General features: G+C 39.1%; 2 protein-coding genes across 3 annotated transcripts; one reads left to right on the top strand and one right to left on the bottom strand.

Moving 5' to 3' along the window:
- The first annotated feature begins 48 nt into the window (after nt 1–48).
- Nucleotides 49–8,207, top strand: LOC135677186 (uncharacterized). Its single transcript, XM_065189211.1, has 6 exons — nt 49–426; nt 1,844–2,777; nt 4,717–4,812; nt 5,576–5,712; nt 6,621–6,843; nt 7,921–8,207. The coding sequence occupies exons 1-5, from the start codon at nt 212–214 to the stop codon at nt 6,793–6,795; spliced, it is 1,557 nt and encodes a 518-aa protein (XP_065045283.1). The 5' UTR covers nt 49–211; the 3' UTR covers nt 6,796–6,843; nt 7,921–8,207.
- Nucleotides 8,208–8,662: 455 nt separating this feature from the next.
- On the bottom strand, nt 8,663–12,434 carry LOC103989668 (uncharacterized). Of its 2 annotated transcripts, none has more exons than XM_065189210.1 (3): nt 12,278–12,434; nt 11,035–11,358; nt 8,663–10,961 (listed from the first exon to the last, which is right to left on the bottom strand). In XM_065189210.1, the coding sequence occupies exons 2-3, from the start codon at nt 11,150–11,152 to the stop codon at nt 8,890–8,892; spliced, it is 2,190 nt and encodes a 729-aa protein (XP_065045282.1). In that variant the 5' UTR covers nt 11,153–11,358; nt 12,278–12,434; the 3' UTR covers nt 8,663–8,889. The 2 variants fall into 2 exon arrangements, with proteins under 2 accessions (XP_065045282.1, XP_009406864.2); XM_009408589.3 differs by having other exon boundaries at nt 12,304–12,410.
- Nucleotides 12,435–15,900: the final 3,466 nt, after the last annotated feature.

Below are 15,900 nucleotides of genomic sequence, written 5' to 3'. Positions count from 1 at the left end.
GACGCTGTTGGACTGCAGCCCATTAAGAGACTGCGTTGTTGACCCCCCAAGCGACGTTTCCCTGAGACCTCAACGCGTTTCCCACGATCCTCTATTTGCGAGCTATTCATTCAACTGGTTTGTGATTAAGAAAACTTCGTTCGATCCATCGACTGAAAGATTTGTAGTGGTATAAACCCACGGGAACCGAAGGGGAAATTGTTGGCCGGAGATGCGTCCTCGTCTTCGTCCCGATCCGTTCCACTTAGGGCTTTTGCTAGGGCTGCTTCTCTGCCACCACGCCGGGGCTTCGATCCACGAATACTACAATGGCGCCTTCATCCCGCGCTCCAACTCCTTCTTCTTCCACGGCGGCAGTGAGGGCCTCTACGCCTCCGCCGAGGTCAACATCACCGCCCCAGCATCCGATGGCAATTCCTTCATCCAGTGAGCCCCCTCTCTCTTCCTCTCCTCCGATCTCTCACGACATATCTTTGATCTGATCTGAGCGTGCTACGATGCGGTTTGCTCTATTCTCGCCTTAATTTTGCTTTTGTCTTGCTTGATTTGGTTAATTTGTATTCAAGAATTCCGTTCTTTTGGTTGAATTAATTGTTCAAATACAGGGCTTTGATGGGTGCTTAAAGAATAGCATTTTGATGTTTTGGAGGGATGAGCGGAGAATGCGCAATGCGGTTATTGGTGTGATTCAACTATAAGATTTTAGCATCATACATGCATATAGGGTTTTAGTTGATCGATCATCCTCATGGCACCGATTGTTGCTGACTGACTAGGATAAATGCATTTGGTAGCCGATTTATCATTCTGTGTCGCTCAGGTAAAAAGCCAGAGTGCCAAACCGATGCAACCATCGTCACTATAAAGTACTATTGGGACTCTTACAAAAATGTATATATGATACCTTCTGACTCTTAACTCTCTACAGCAGACTGGTTTTCTGTCAGTTTAGCTGAATTTCTTTTGAAATCAGGACACATTATGGTTTGGGTCAATTAGAGGGCTAGCTTTGGTATGATTGTAAGTTTGCCTTTGTGTAACTTGGGTGACCAAGGTTTGAGTCATAGGGAATGTCTTTCTACTTGCACGTGTATAGCTACCTGCATGGACCCTCTGGAGATTTATATTGGTGGAAGACTCATGCACTCTTTTTATTATGTGGCAATCAAGTTTTCTAATTTGGAGTATACATATCATTCAGAAATGTAGTCTAGATCTATAGTATTTCTACTATCTTGTGTTTATTTTTATTTGTTTTCTCATATTTGCTTAAATAGCTACATCAAACAAAAGAAAAACGAAGTTCACAGTAGTTGTTTTTCTTTTCCAATTTTTGTTGAATTTTGAAGAAACTTATATTGTTTTACAAGCTGCTATTATCAACTTCTTTCTTCCTTGTATCTGAAAAGTTGGAAACCTTGTCTGCATCTTGTTGTTTCTCCATGTACTCAAATGTTCTTGAAGCACACAATGGAAGCACTAAAACAGTCGCATAATGACTGGGTTATAATAAAAGTTTATATGATGATTCTATTACTTGCTTCATCAGGCTTGTTAATACAATATTTTGCCCTTCAATCCTGTATCAGCATTTTGGTGTATGATTGAGAATATTCAATTTTTATAATATTTAAATAACCTATAGTATTCTAACTGTGATTTATACATTACAAAAGAAGTTTGTACATGCCAGGAAGTAGAACTGTCATCAGTTAAAAGAACTTGATTGTAAGTAGGTACATCAGGTCTGGGCATTAGATATATATGAGATGTAGTTCTAATTTATATGAGTATTTTCCCAAAATGCAGCCCATTATAATAGTTGGTATAAATTTGTCCTCAGGTTTGAATCTGTCACATTCAGACGGACAAAAGAGTCAGCATCCATGCATAGTGATATGCAACAAAAGACTGGATTGGTAGAAGCTATAGTAGTTGAAATCCAAGACAGGGACAAGATTGGTGGTAGATACTTAAACACTGATGCTATATGCTGCACGCGTGAGCTTCACGATCGGAATCTCTGTAAGGTAGGGGAAGTAATAATTCGTCCAAGTCAGGACAACTCAGATTGGCCAAAACGCATTCAGACATTTTTTGATGGTAGCAGTGAAGAGATCACTATGGTAACTCAAGCTATTCCTATCAGAAAAACTGGCATGTACTACCTTTATTTTATGTTTTGTGACCCGCAACTAAAGGGCACTATCATAAAAGGTAGAACAGTTTGGAGAAATCCACATGGCTATCTTCCTGGCAAAATGGCACCCTTAATGACATTCTATGGATTCATGTCATTGGCATATCTTTTACTTGGTCTCTGCTGGTTTCTACAATTTGTGCGATACTGGAAGCATACTTTGCAGCTTCACTATCACATCACAGCTGTAATTGCCCTAGGCATGTGTGAAATGGCTTTTTGGTATTTTGAGTATGGAAATTTTAATTCTACTGGATCTAGACCTATGGGCATAACCATTTGGGCAGTCACTTTCACTGCTGTTAAAAAGACTGTTTCTCGCCTTCTGCTTTTGGTAGTTTCAATGGGATATGGCGTTGTCCGGCCAACATTGGGTGGGATAACTTCAAGAGTTGCTTTTCTTGGGTTGGTATATTTCGTTGCCTCAGAAGCACTTGAGCTTGTTGAGCATTTGGGAAACATCAACGACTTTTCTGGAAAAGCAAGGCTGTTCCTGGTGCTGCCTGTTGCTCTTTTGGATGCAACCTTCATTGTCTGGATATTTTCATCATTGTCAAAAACTCTAGAAAAGCTTCAGGTAAAGTTTTGCACAATTATCGCATCGTACTTAAAAATTTAGTCAAATTACTGTGATCCTTGGCATATGTTGCTTTTTTTTTTGGGTGACCTAGTAATGTTAAGCTCTAGATCTAATGATTTTTATCATGGTAATAAATCAGTTACCATACAACATATGCAAGAGTGATGTAATGATTGAGACAAGGTTCGTCATACCAAGATGTGCCGCTTGGTATGGGCGGTACATACCGGTCTAACAGGGGATCGGTATGGGTGGTACATCAGTACGCCCCATCATATCATGTGTCGGTACGCTCGGTATGCTTGATACATACCGTACCGATAGTTGGTCGGTACATCGCTATAGACCAGTAAGGAAAACCATAATGAGAAGTATTGCCGACTTCTTATAGATCTAATAGTATTCATCACTTCAGAAATTTGGCATCAAACATGTGCTATATATGCAAGAGCTGATGCAATGACCATAAAGTATCATCATTTTGTGGCATGTGGGTATGTGCTGATATCTCTTTGGCATGAGATGATTCAGTATTTGTTGGTCAACATGCCCCTATTGCTGGTTGTCTTGGTACCTCTGACTTGCATCGGTATGGCATGTCTGTAATCTTTTGGCACCATGCATAATGACCCTAAGCTGGTCAATACTTTTCACCTCTTTATATTTGAATCTCTGTTGACATCTGTCTGACTATTATGCTGGTCTTCTATCTAATTAATTAATTAATTATCTGTCGGTGTTTGGAACACTTGTTGCTTGTTCATTCTGGATATCTAGCTAGTAGCTATTATATTAAGCTAAAGATATAAGAATTTTAGAGAAATCATGTTTACATAATATTGAGAAATTAGTTCCTTTGGTATTTTATGTTGAATACTCTCAGCATTTATCTATGTAGTTAAAACTTGTTTGGTAGCTTGCACCAGGAATGGATTGCATTGTCTTTGGTATTGCACGACTTATTTGACAGCAGACTGGGGGTCCAAATTCATGCATTATATGATGCAGCCTGGACCAAAAGCCTGCAAAAAGTCATGTGGTCACTGACTCTGCATGACAAAACGTCAAGCCTATGTTGCTTCAAATGGCACACCCTGAAACCTGTGCCTCTCTGGCCTCTCTCTATTATGTCAACCTCTTCTTTCCTTCAAAACCCCTTGGCTATGCCTAGCCTTCTCTTCCTTCCCCTCTTCAGTTACCTTCATCTTCTTTGTCTCCAGCAGCCTCTACCTTAATAGATTTATTATCTTCTGTGGGCTTGTTTCTCATCCTTTCTGTGGTTGGCTTGCTTCATTGGTTGCTGTCCCTGGGCTTCTCTTCCTCGGTCTGTTTACTTGAGAACCTCGACTTTACTTCTTCGCTATGAGCCTTTGTTATATTTGTGGCATAATAATGCTTGTATCCTAATATTGCAGATTTAGATGGGGTAGTCTGATATTGCAGAATAATATGTTTTCTACATAAATATTATTATTTTATATTGTTATTGGTGGATTAATGTTAACAAATATTGTTTATGTTTATAGTTATTTATTAGTATTCTTTATTCTGGTCACTCTATTATTCTTTATGTTAAATCAGTAGGCAAAATGTGAAATGGCAAGGTCAACCACACCATATCAAATAGAGGTCGACCACAACACATTCTACCAAATGCTTATATTTTTGCATACATTTGCAGTGTAAATCCCAATGGTTGCTACTGAACACCAAAAGAACAGAGAGATCAATTCATCCTGCATTCTGTGAAGCACACATTATATGATGCATGCATTTACAAAATGCACTTTCATCTAGTTATATAACCTACCAAATGGCTTCTCAGATAATCACAATTGAGAAAGCTGCTAATTTTACTTCTTCATTCTTTTATGATTCTAGCCCATGTTTATCCCCCACAAATGAGTTTACTTTCTATGTTCATTTTTTGCTTCAGATAAGGAAAAGCACAGCAAAACTGGAGCTGTATCGCAAGTTTACCAATTCTCTTGCTGTTTCTGTGCTTCTCTCAGTTGCCTGGATTGGCTATGAGGTATGGTTCTGCTAGTACATGAAAAATCAACAGTACCTAATTCTAAACAGAGAAAAGTTTTCTGATATACAATCAAATTATTGAAGGGAGCAGTGTTAGGTGATAGCCTGTTTCTAAGATGAACTAATCTTGAATTTCCTTTCCTATTCCATCTAAGGTGATCCTCTTGTATGGGGATTTTCTTGTAACAGAGATATATGGTGGCAAAGATCCCTAAGACCGACCTAATCACTTGGGAATGATGGTTGTCACAAAACTAGAAATGCTAGTGTGAGATGACTTAATTTAGTAAAGAATTATTCTGGGTAATTTAACAAAATCAGATGAATGCACTACTATTCCATTGCTTTTGTTCCCACTAGTTGACTTTGGCACATCTATGCAAATTGCTTCTTGAAATTGGAGATCTTTTCACATATTTGTACTTGAGTGTGAGTCTGATCAACTCAGGAATAAACAAATACAGGAAGTGATCCACTGTAAAACAAAGTCAAGCCTCTGAATTCAGATAAATCCTATACACTGAACGAAAGAACCAAGTGTTTGAAGTATAACTTGTTTAATTTTTTTATATTTTAAAGTTCTTAATATGGAAAGTAGTTTTGCATTTTGCAAGCAATTGGCCAATTGCCTCTGCAAGTTGTTGCATGTGTTTTTTTTAGGTGGTGATGATGCATTGTTCACTGCCTCTAACTTAACAAAAGCAACTCATCCGATTTAAATTTTTCTAATGTCCTTGAAATGTGATTATATGTGACTGCAGTTGTACTTCAATGCAACTGATCCATTAAGTGAACTTTGGCAAAGGTCTTGGATTGTCTCCGCATTCTGGAATGTCCTCTCTTATGTACTCCTCGGTATTATCTGCATCTTATGGGCTCCATCTCATAACCCAACTAGGTAATATCTTGATCATTCTGTGTGTTTCTTTGTTGCATCAGGTTCTTTAATAGATTGTATTCATGGTTGAAATTCTTATGACTGTCTGGCATGAATTGTAAATATATCGAATAGGTTGATGTTCGTAAAAAATGGTAGCATTTTTTTATCCTTTTGAATTCCATTTCCATACTGGTAGAAATATGAAACTTCTGTTATTAATTTACAATCAGAAGATGTTTTGCTGTATGGATGGTTGTTCATGACTTCATTCTGAATTGGTCTTTTAGCATTCTGTTGCTTATTTTTGTAGCTTTCAAGTTTTTGATTAGTAGCTCTATATCAGATTAGTATATCACAAGTGTACTTGTACTTATCGATAAGTCAAATCCATTATTTATTTTAATTTGTATTTTTCTTTCTTTGTGTTGCATAAAGGTCACATGTTATTAAGCTTAAGCCTATCTGAAACAATTCGGAGGATGACTTGTTTTGGTGCCAGATTCTGATAAACTGGTAAAGAAGGTGTTTCTTGAGTGTCTTTTTATAAAGTGATATACTATGATAGACTAAACTTAATATTGGTTCCATTACTGCCATCAAATATTTAACAAGGTGTGGGTTATTACTAATCCAAGTCTCCTTGTAACATGTATATAGATAGAAATTTGTGCTAGTGGATTTAATATAAGTGACCTATCTGTAATCAACATTCAGTCAAAATTCTTTGTTCCTATCTGCTAGCCTTAATATGGTCATTGGCTTTTGCATGTATGCCACAACTTTCACATGGACTTAATTATCATGATTGAATGAAATTTTTTCTGTTCTAAATCAAAGCTGTTTTTGTCTGTTCAATTCATTGTGATATATAAAATGAACAGATAATTTGTTCGTCCTACATGGTTATACTGTTGGATTGCTTTCAGATATGCATACTCGGAGGACACAAATGATGACTTTGATGATGAGGGAATTCCCCTTACGGGAAGTGGTGTCAGAGGAATTGGTGACAATTTGAGCAAACTAGAGAGAAAGGAAAGGAAGAACATGGATCATGTATTTGGGATGGGAGATGACCTCGAGGAGGATAAACGAGAGTAGTAGATGCCTTCCCCTGCATGGGGTTTTGATCTTTATTTCTCTGTCCTGGTATGTCATATATTCACTTTTCAATTTTCACGTTTTATAAAAAATGTTCTGTTTACTCGCAAGCATGTTATGGCTATCGTTCAGAATCATGTGTTGCTGGTTGGTTGGCAAACGATTAATGTTATCATGATTTTTTACCCATGTAGTCCACATAAATTTTAGGAATGGAATCAATGTAACCTGACTAATATGCGAGGGTGCTTTATCAAAGCAATTTGATGAAATTTAATAAATCTTATTACCTGTCGGCCTATCTGGTAGTTATACAATTTTGCTTGATAGACAATTTGACCTTTTGGTTCCCTGCTTACAAGGTCTTTACTGTTATGCTCAAGGTTTTGAAAACTAATATCAGGTAAGGGATCATATAATTCGATTTTTTTTTTAAAAGAAAAGACTGGTTCTTTCCATGTGGTCACTCACATTCCTGAAATTATGGTTTTTTTATTATAAATGTGAAATATCCATATTCTCCTAAGTGCTAAGGAATTAAAAAGTATGTTCCTGCACACAATATACGCAACCTTCTCCGTGAGTAAGGAGGTTGTTTTCACTAGAAAATAATTAGATCATCTAAGCTGTATACGTTTTCTTTAATGTCAGTGATTCTCAATAGCAGTTTCTGTGTGCAGATACCTAGATCATTGCATTGTCACTGGATATGCATTTTTAACAAAGAATGGTAAAGAAATTCCCTTCCCTATGCTGCGTTCAAAAAGCTGAATGCTTTTCTTTTGGCATTGTTGTCCATGTTGGACTCCAAATATGCGTGCAAGCTTCACCTGTCATATACACAGCAGTTTGATCACTTCTAAGTTCTAAGACAGTGACCTGGGTTTTCAGGTCGTCAGATCGTTGCATGACGCTTTAAAATCCCTTGCATGAAGCATTCTTCTAATCGCATCAGGATATTTGGCTGTTATCATACTTATGTGGTGGCCTACTTTTTAGCTTGCTCCCTCTCTGCTTGGAGGCCAAGTGTAACTTCTCATATAGATGGTTATATACTGCATGATCGAAACTCAAAACAGTCACATGAAATGGTCTTTACTCTGATGTATGGTTATATTTTGGCAGGTAAATGCTGTTCTGTACTCTCTGAGCACTCAATGTGGAGCCTACACTATAAACTCCTTCAAGAGGGATAGTTGATGATGATGCTCAATGTTCATATTTCCTTGTAACTTCTCGGTTTTTCGGCTTTGTAACCCATGTGGAATAATATGATACACTGAAAAAAGTTTCAAGAACTGGTTAAGTAGAATTTGTTGGATTTATACTTAAATACCAGTATCATGCTAAACTATTTTATTTGTGTAACAGCCAGCTCTATATCATAGTGCATGCCAATTCAATTTCTTTTATGTAGTTTGTGGAAGCTTAATACTTCTCTAATCCGACTCCTATCAGTATTCTCAAGGTTAAGCCAGGATTTCTGAAGTGGCATTCTTTCTGTAAGCTTTGTATTTATTTCCAAATTTAAGCCAAAATTATTGGATCCCCAATTTTGATCCTTTCAGCCATGGCTAATTGTTAGAAATTTTGTTTTTGATGTCTCCTTTTGCTTAATATATTGTTAAATTAAAATATAGTAACAGTAGGTCGTAAGGGTGGTGGTGTTGAAATCAAGCCATGTTCAAAGAGAAACTTGCGATTTTGATCCAAATCAGTCGAGTTGATTTCAAATCATGCATGCATTTCCTTGTTCGATGGTTTAATCAACTTAATTTTAATTTCGGAAGTTGTCAATTGAATGAATCTTGCTGTGGAGCAGTCTGAAGGTGTGTTCTATTGTTACAGGACAGGACAGGACGACACATGAGAAGAAGGGTTGAGAACCCACCTTAAACAATTGACTACGATAGCCACATGGACTATAATGAATAATACACTGTACATGTACAGAATACAGAAGAACATCCAACCATGATCTTTTCTCACAGGTACAAACACGACACACTACCTCTTCCTTTCGTGGATTTTGAGCTTCGTGATCTTTAATACACGAAGCAGTTCTCATCACCCTTTTTAGCTTCCGCAAAATGCCTAAAATCGGCTACTAGCGGAAGGATCAGAAATGTAAATGGCTTTTCCACTCATTCCATCTCCCACGTATGTTTCGTCAGGAGTATTGCAATGTGGTGGAGTTGGCTCTGTGAGCTCTGTGAACTCAGATTCTTCGTCGATATCGCTATGTCGATACAGCAGCTCACTAGCAGAACCATAACCCATAAGCCGATGAAGCTGCGAAGCTGTTCTATGCCTGCCATTTATCTGGATATTTACTGGTGGTTCGGCATCAGTAGTATAGCTGATGCCAAGAGAGAGCCCATAGTCTTCCGAGTAGGAAACTGGCTCCCCTTGAGATCTATCATCCGAGGGAGAATTAGATACCTTGTATCTGATAGTAGTGTCCGTACTGCTATCCACCTCACTGCTTGTAAGATTGTCAACATCGTTGGCAGGATGAGGAATTCCATGATCTCGGGCTCTGAAAGAAAACTCAAGAACTTTGGAGCAAGCACCGCACTGCAGCTTGTTCAATCCTTTCCTCGCTACGAGAAAATTGATAGGAAGCTGAAGTAGCTGAAAGCAATTGTAGCAGATGACGAAGGGAGCACCACTTACGATGGGACGACAATGTCGCTTGGGCTGCTGCCTTCTCATCTCGTTGGATGGCTTCTCTGGCTCATGCTTGATCTGAGGCTTGTGATGACATGGTGTATGCACTCCCGGACTCAATGTGTTACAGGGTATGCTAGATGTGTTATGGTGGCAAGACCTGTAACCTCTGTTGCGGCGGCACATCGATGTTTGGCAATGCAAGCAGGGACTGAGATGAGGCAAGACTGAAGGGATGTCATTGAATCTGTGTGGCCGAGGAACACCCTTTTTATGGCAGTGTGGTTTCGGAGGAAGCCGGACTAAAGCTGAATCAAGCTGCTTTGCATGGATTTCTTCTTGGTGAGATCCTCCCTTGCCTTCGTCGGATTTATCGAATATTCCGTTGATTTCCTCTCTCAATTCGTCAACCTTCTTCAGTATCTCCATTTGAATGTGTTCAAGCGAATTGAGCTCAGCCGGTGGGCTGCCATTTTGATCGTTGGCCGAACCCTTCGGCAACTCTGCATCATCCATTGGGAGCGATCTCAAATGCCCATCATTTTCTTTGGCTGAACCCTTCAGCAACTCTGCATCCATTGGGAGCGATCTCAAATGCCGATCATTTTCTTTGGCTGAACCCTTCAGCAACTCTGCATCCGTTGGAAGCGATCTCAAATGCCCATCATTTTCTGGTTCCAACCAGTTCTGGACCGAATGGAAGTCTTCTGAGTTAAGAGAGGTATCTTTGCTTACATAACCTTTGTTCTCTGTAGACAACTCATTTGCGTTTGAATCAAACCTGTCGGCATCAGCTGACTTCTCGATCGATGGCTTTTGTGAAAGTTCTTGAACTTGAACTTGTGTGCCTGCTCTCATCCTATTAACCTCTTCTCCTTTATGTGCATTGGTAGTATCTTCCGAATCCTGAACTTTCCTTTGTCTGAAAGTTCTTCTAGATACTGGTATACGCTTATGAGGAGCATCAGTTTTGGAGACACCTTTGGCGGAAGATACACTGTCATCATTTGTATTAGAATTTCTGGTAGCTGATCTTAAGATATTGCCATGTCTGTCATGATCACTCCTGTTACTCCAATTGTCCTCCGATGATGCAGTTTCTCTAAGGCTAGAGGATTCGTTAGAATCTTGTGTCCTCTCACTCATCTTCAAGTTTTCATGGCCTTGTTGACGAGCGTCTGAAGACTTATCTACTTCATTCAGAGAGTGATCAAGATCAATTCTCTCATTATGCTTAAGAGACTCCGAGTCCAAGCCTCTCTCTTCTTGATTCTCCAATTCATCTCCTTTCTTATAACAATTGTTTGAAGCATCCACAGAAGATGATTGTGGATTTGGAGAGTCCGCACTCTGTACTCGATCATTTGTTGCACAAACAGCCGTTTCATTCTTAGATTGCAATCCATTGTCCAAGGAGCCACAATCTGGTTGGTTCTCCGATTTGTTCTCCGGCAGTGGGACGATGATATCTTTCCTGGTAGCATTGTAGTGCTTTGCTGCAGATAGCATAAAATATTTTCAGAATTCTTTTCTAGGAATACAAGAGATCATTTAGTAGTAAGATCTAACCTCGCAGAGTCGTGCCACATTCGCCACACTGGTACACGGGAACATTGGCAAATTCAGTAAGAAGCTTCTTGCATCTTGGACATCTTACGATGCGGAATGGTGGGACGGTGCTGGCCATGGCCGCCAGTATACACTAGTCAGAGATTTTCAGTAAGGCGTGCAGGATCTGTTGCGATGTGCCACCCTCACATGATGAAACAACTACCGAATTCGACTGATGAAGTTACTGTAAGCAGCCTTCTTCCTATTATTTTCCCCAGAATCTCTAGACTCTTTCAGATTGTGGAACGGCTAGCTTTTATTTGTTAGATAAATATCCTTGACCTATTTCATAGAATCAATGTACAAGATTAGTCGGTACATCTTCGGGGTCATAAAATTATCTCAAGGTGCTTAACTTTAAAGTAACAAGAAAACATCAACTCAAACAAATGCATTTGGAGCTTATCACAATTAATAGTACGGGCCTCTTAAACCACAAATGGCATGTAGTAGCAGTAAATATCATAAGAAATGAATTAAGTGAAGTTACAAAGTAGTGCAAGTTATGATGTAAAACAAGAGAAAGGGAAGAAGCAGTGCAAGAGCAAAAGCAATGCTTCCCAGAACAAAATTTAGGATCCTACTATGCAGAAGATGATCAGAACCGGTAATTCATCACAAAAAGAAAAAAGATTCATGTAGAGACAAAAATACTAGCAGAAACCCCGCAAAGATTAATCCACTGGACCAAGAAATCACCAAACCCTAAAAAATCAGATGTACAAGGAGTACTAAAGGGACAAACTTTGAAGTCCACTAGTTGCCCCTACAATATAATTTGGACGAAGTCAAACTGCGAGATACCCAGTTTATCCAAATGCAAGAAAAGTGGAACCCTAGAAGTCCAAGTAAAAAACTCCAAGCTCAAATTAACCACAAAAGAATCGAACGACAAAGGAAAATGAAAGATTTTTCTCGTTCTGTTTCCATCCAAATCACTTAGAGTAGCAGCTAAATAACCTGCTCGAGGATTCTTGAATCTGTTTAGAGATGATCTTCGATCAATTTTTTTCCCATTTCTGGTCGCCCAATCAATGAATCACTCAATCAAGAACATGGGATCCCAGAAAGACCCAAAGAATTCAATAGGACCGAGCAAACCAAACCAAGAATTCACTCGTCCAAACAGACAATAATCAAATTAATACCGAGAAAGTGTCAACATTTACGCAAAAGGAGTAGCTTAGCTAGAGGAAAGTACCTGGGAGATCAGACGCTCTCTGCAACCTTGTTCTTCTTCCTCCTTTGTCTCTGCTCCTTGCTACCCTTTTTCCTCGTTTCCTTCCTTCCTACCGCTTGTGCGGAGTTCTCGAGTCGTGCGTGCGTGTGCGGAGGGAGGCGTCTGAGAATCCGAAGGGGGACACACGAGGAATAAGAATGAGGAGAGGACTGACCGTTTCCACGATTACGTGGTCAGTTTGACTAAGAAAGTCTTCAGCTGTCCGCGTTTGCACAGCTGGTCAATCCCACAATTCTTTTTCTTATATATATTATTAATTCCATATTATCACCCATCCAATTGCATATTGGTGGTAATATCAGATAATTTTTAGTGTGGAAAATAACTAGAAATTTTGACTAAATGCAACCTCAAACTTGGCTTGGAGTCCAAGCAAATGCAACCTCTTTATGACGACCGGTTCATAATTAGTCCTCGTATATGTTATTTACCAGACGACCTACTTCGACCTCCTCGTAGTATATGATGACACGAAGATTGTTTAGTAATTAGTCCGAAGCACGAGGGCGTATATGTCATTGAGAAGATGATGGCCTACTTCGTGATTAGTACAAAGTACGAGGGCGTATACGTTAATAACCAGAGATGGTCTGCTTCCGCCGCCTCGTAATATGATGATGAGATGAACAATGGTTAGTGGTAATTAGTCCAAAGCACGAGGATGTATCTGTTAATGACCAGATGAGAGCCTCCGTGACTCGTGCGTATGAGGACCCATTAGTAATTCGTTCAAAGTACGAGGGCGTACATGCCAATGATCAGAAGAAGAAGACCTTCTGACAGCACTGCGCACTTCGGATCTTGAGGACTGGTTAGTAAATAGAACAAAGAAAGAGGGCGTATATGTCAATAAACAGATGACGGCCGACTTCGGCTTTCCCTCGTGTAAAACGACGGAGAGTGGTTGGTAATTAGGCTAAGGGACGAGGGTGTATATGTCAATGAGGAGATGCGGCCGACGAAGACCACGTCTCCCCGCCCGCCGCAGCTCGTGTGGTACGCGCAAACGTGGATGCGCCTCCAGAAGAAGGGACGGAGAAACGCGAAGAGAAAGGGCGATGGGCCCACACGAGACGATCCTCGCGCCAACGACGACCACGCGGACGACGAGAACGTCGAGATCCCGTCTCCGAGCCCCACCGGGTATCGACGTGGGGTCGGGTCAGGAGAGCGCCGGCCACTAGCGCGCACTGGGATGCCTCGTCGACTGACGTCACCATGTCGGCCGCGTCACGTTGTGATACGCACGTCGACCGTCCACGTCTTGACCGATTCAGCGCTATATTTAAAGGACACCAAACCCACGCAGGATTTATTTTTGTATTTATTTTTGACGTCACTGCTTTCTCGAAAATACTTCTTTTTCTTTTTTTGTATTATTATTATTATTATTATTATTATTATTATTATTATTCAACACTCTTTAACCTTAAAAATATAAATATATTTTATTTTATTATAAAAATAAATCATGTCAACCGATTTACTCTCGTCGTCATGTGCCACGTCATCTGATTGACTTATTTGTTCCCGTCCAATAAATTCGAGTTTGCTTTGATGTATGAATGATTTGATTCTATGACCACATAAAAAGTAAGATTGGATTTCGATGAAAGAAAAATACATATAATGTCAAAATTGATCGAATCAATATTCACTATTCAGGAGAGAGAGAGGATTGGTTCAAACCAAATTCAAAGTTATCAAGATCGTATAGATATTAAAATTCCACTTATTTGTTTGTTTGGGTCAAATGAAAAGATGCCAATAGATCATTCGAGTTATCTACTTGCCAAATTTCTTATTTGTTTAATTATATACGCTGATGAAATATAGTGATATTTTGTTAAAATATACTAATGGAACAATGAAAGAAGTAAATAATTATTACACCTCTATCACTAACTTAAGCATCGAAAGTGTCGTGTCAGGACATCTCTCGATATCATTCACTTGTGCAAAGTCCAAGTGTATCTAATAAATACCTCAAAACAATGCTAAGCACTTTTGGATAAGACAAAGACATCCCTTGGGACGACCTTAAACTTTCCCCAACACACAAGTTATACCTCGAGATGATCCTGAACTTTCCCTAGCAAACATGTCGTACCTCGGGATTACCCTAAACATTTCCATAAAGACAATATGCCTTTTTGGATAACCCCAAACTTCCCCCAACAAATAAGGCATCCTTTTGGACAACCCTAAACTTCTCCGAACAGACAAGCCATGAAACGATCGTGAGTCAATCACCATGAGCTAGCAACTTCTCGATAGTCCACTTGCCACCCCCGACTGCCTGCTTGCGTCGCCTCGTCCACCTCCATATGAACCTCGGGACGGATCTACGGCTTCAGGAGCAAACAAGGCAACCTACTGGAATGATGAAAGCAATATAGATGTACATTGGTCGAAGATGGCATGGACTAAGTGGTGTGAGATGTGTAGTGGCGACAGCGAAGCCCATGCAAAAGGATTTGGGCTCCAATGAAACATTCAATTGCATGGCCCATTAGTAAGTTATATTTGTGGCAGAGCCATCTAAGATGATAACTGCGACAAATTTTTCGTCCTTATGCTTTATTTCTTAATTTATTTCCATCGTTCGACAAAAAATCACATCACCAATTATATCAATATATATACATATACATATACATATACATATATACATATATATATACATATATATATATATATATATATATACATGGGCATAGACAAAAAAAAAAAAAAAGCATTCATATCCGGATGAGTTTGTATTTATTATATTGAATACTATTTATCGGTGAACAAATATATTGTGACCGGTGAGTTGGCACGATTCGATTCACACGTCGGAAGGCTTCTGCCAACCGAGTCCTCATCACTATTGTAATTACCAATGATTCGCAATGTCTCGACATGAAGAAGAAAGAAGGTTGGTTTGGATCGATATCAGCTCACCGGAAAAATTGACTAATGTGGTGGAATGACGAGTGGGAGACTACAACTTTCATCACCAAATCACACAGCATCATATTTTGGACTGGTCTTACCGCATGCAAAAGTCCATGGAAGCTCATGGATTGGCCAAAGGTGGATGGTTTGATCAAACATCTCTTTGCTGTGTGCTCACAAGTTTCTGGAAAAGTCATAGGACTGAGTCCTTGATTGTTCCATGACTTACCTGCTACAACATTATATTTGAATCTTAATGTCAATATCATGGTAAGTAAACTTAGTTCTCACCCATTTAAGGTCCTCGTGGCTCCACCACCCTTCACAAACTCCAATGTTTCTTCTAAAAGAAAACTAAATTTTACTTAGTGATATTGATAAAAACACAACCTTCAGAATTAATGAACGGATAACATCTAACTCATATCGGTTCTTTTTTTATCTATAAAAAATAATTAAGATTTTTCCTTAATTTAAGTGGTGTAATTTACATAACTATTATTGAGTTCTTTTGTTTTACTAAAATAGTAGGCTATATATATATATATATATATATATATATATCATTTATGTGGTTAGGTGCAACTTCCAGGTGACCCAATTGATGAGCATTTGGTGCGGGCCTACGTTTGTCCTTTCTCGTA

The sequence above is a fragment of the Musa acuminata genome, chromosome BXJ1-6 (assembly GCF_036884655.1).
Source record: "Musa acuminata AAA Group cultivar baxijiao chromosome BXJ1-6, Cavendish_Baxijiao_AAA, whole genome shotgun sequence".
Lineage (NCBI taxonomy): Eukaryota > Viridiplantae > Streptophyta > Magnoliopsida > Zingiberales > Musaceae > Musa > Musa acuminata.
This window is presented reverse-complemented; position numbering and strand designations above follow the sequence as displayed.

Excerpts from the sequence above, each read along its gene's own strand:
- LOC135677186 (XM_065189211.1), top strand. The coding sequence starts at position 212 with ATGCGTCCTCGTCTTCGTCCCGATCCGTTCCACTTAGGGCTTTTGCTA. Across the intron at positions 4,813-5,575 it reads TTGCCTGGATTGGCTATGAG|TTGTACTTCAATGCAACTGA; the intron begins GTATGGTTCTGC and ends ATGTGACTGCAG. Across the intron at positions 5,713-6,620 it reads CCATCTCATAACCCAACTAG|ATATGCATACTCGGAGGACA; the intron begins GTAATATCTTGA and ends GATTGCTTTCAG.
- LOC103989668 (XM_065189210.1), bottom strand. The coding sequence starts at position 11,152 with ATGGCCAGCACCGTCCCACCATTCCGCATCGTAAGATGTCCAAGATGC. Across the intron at positions 10,962-11,034 it reads ATGTGGCACGACTCTGCGAG|CAAAGCACTACAATGCTACC; the intron begins GTTAGATCTTAC and ends TGCTATCTGCAG.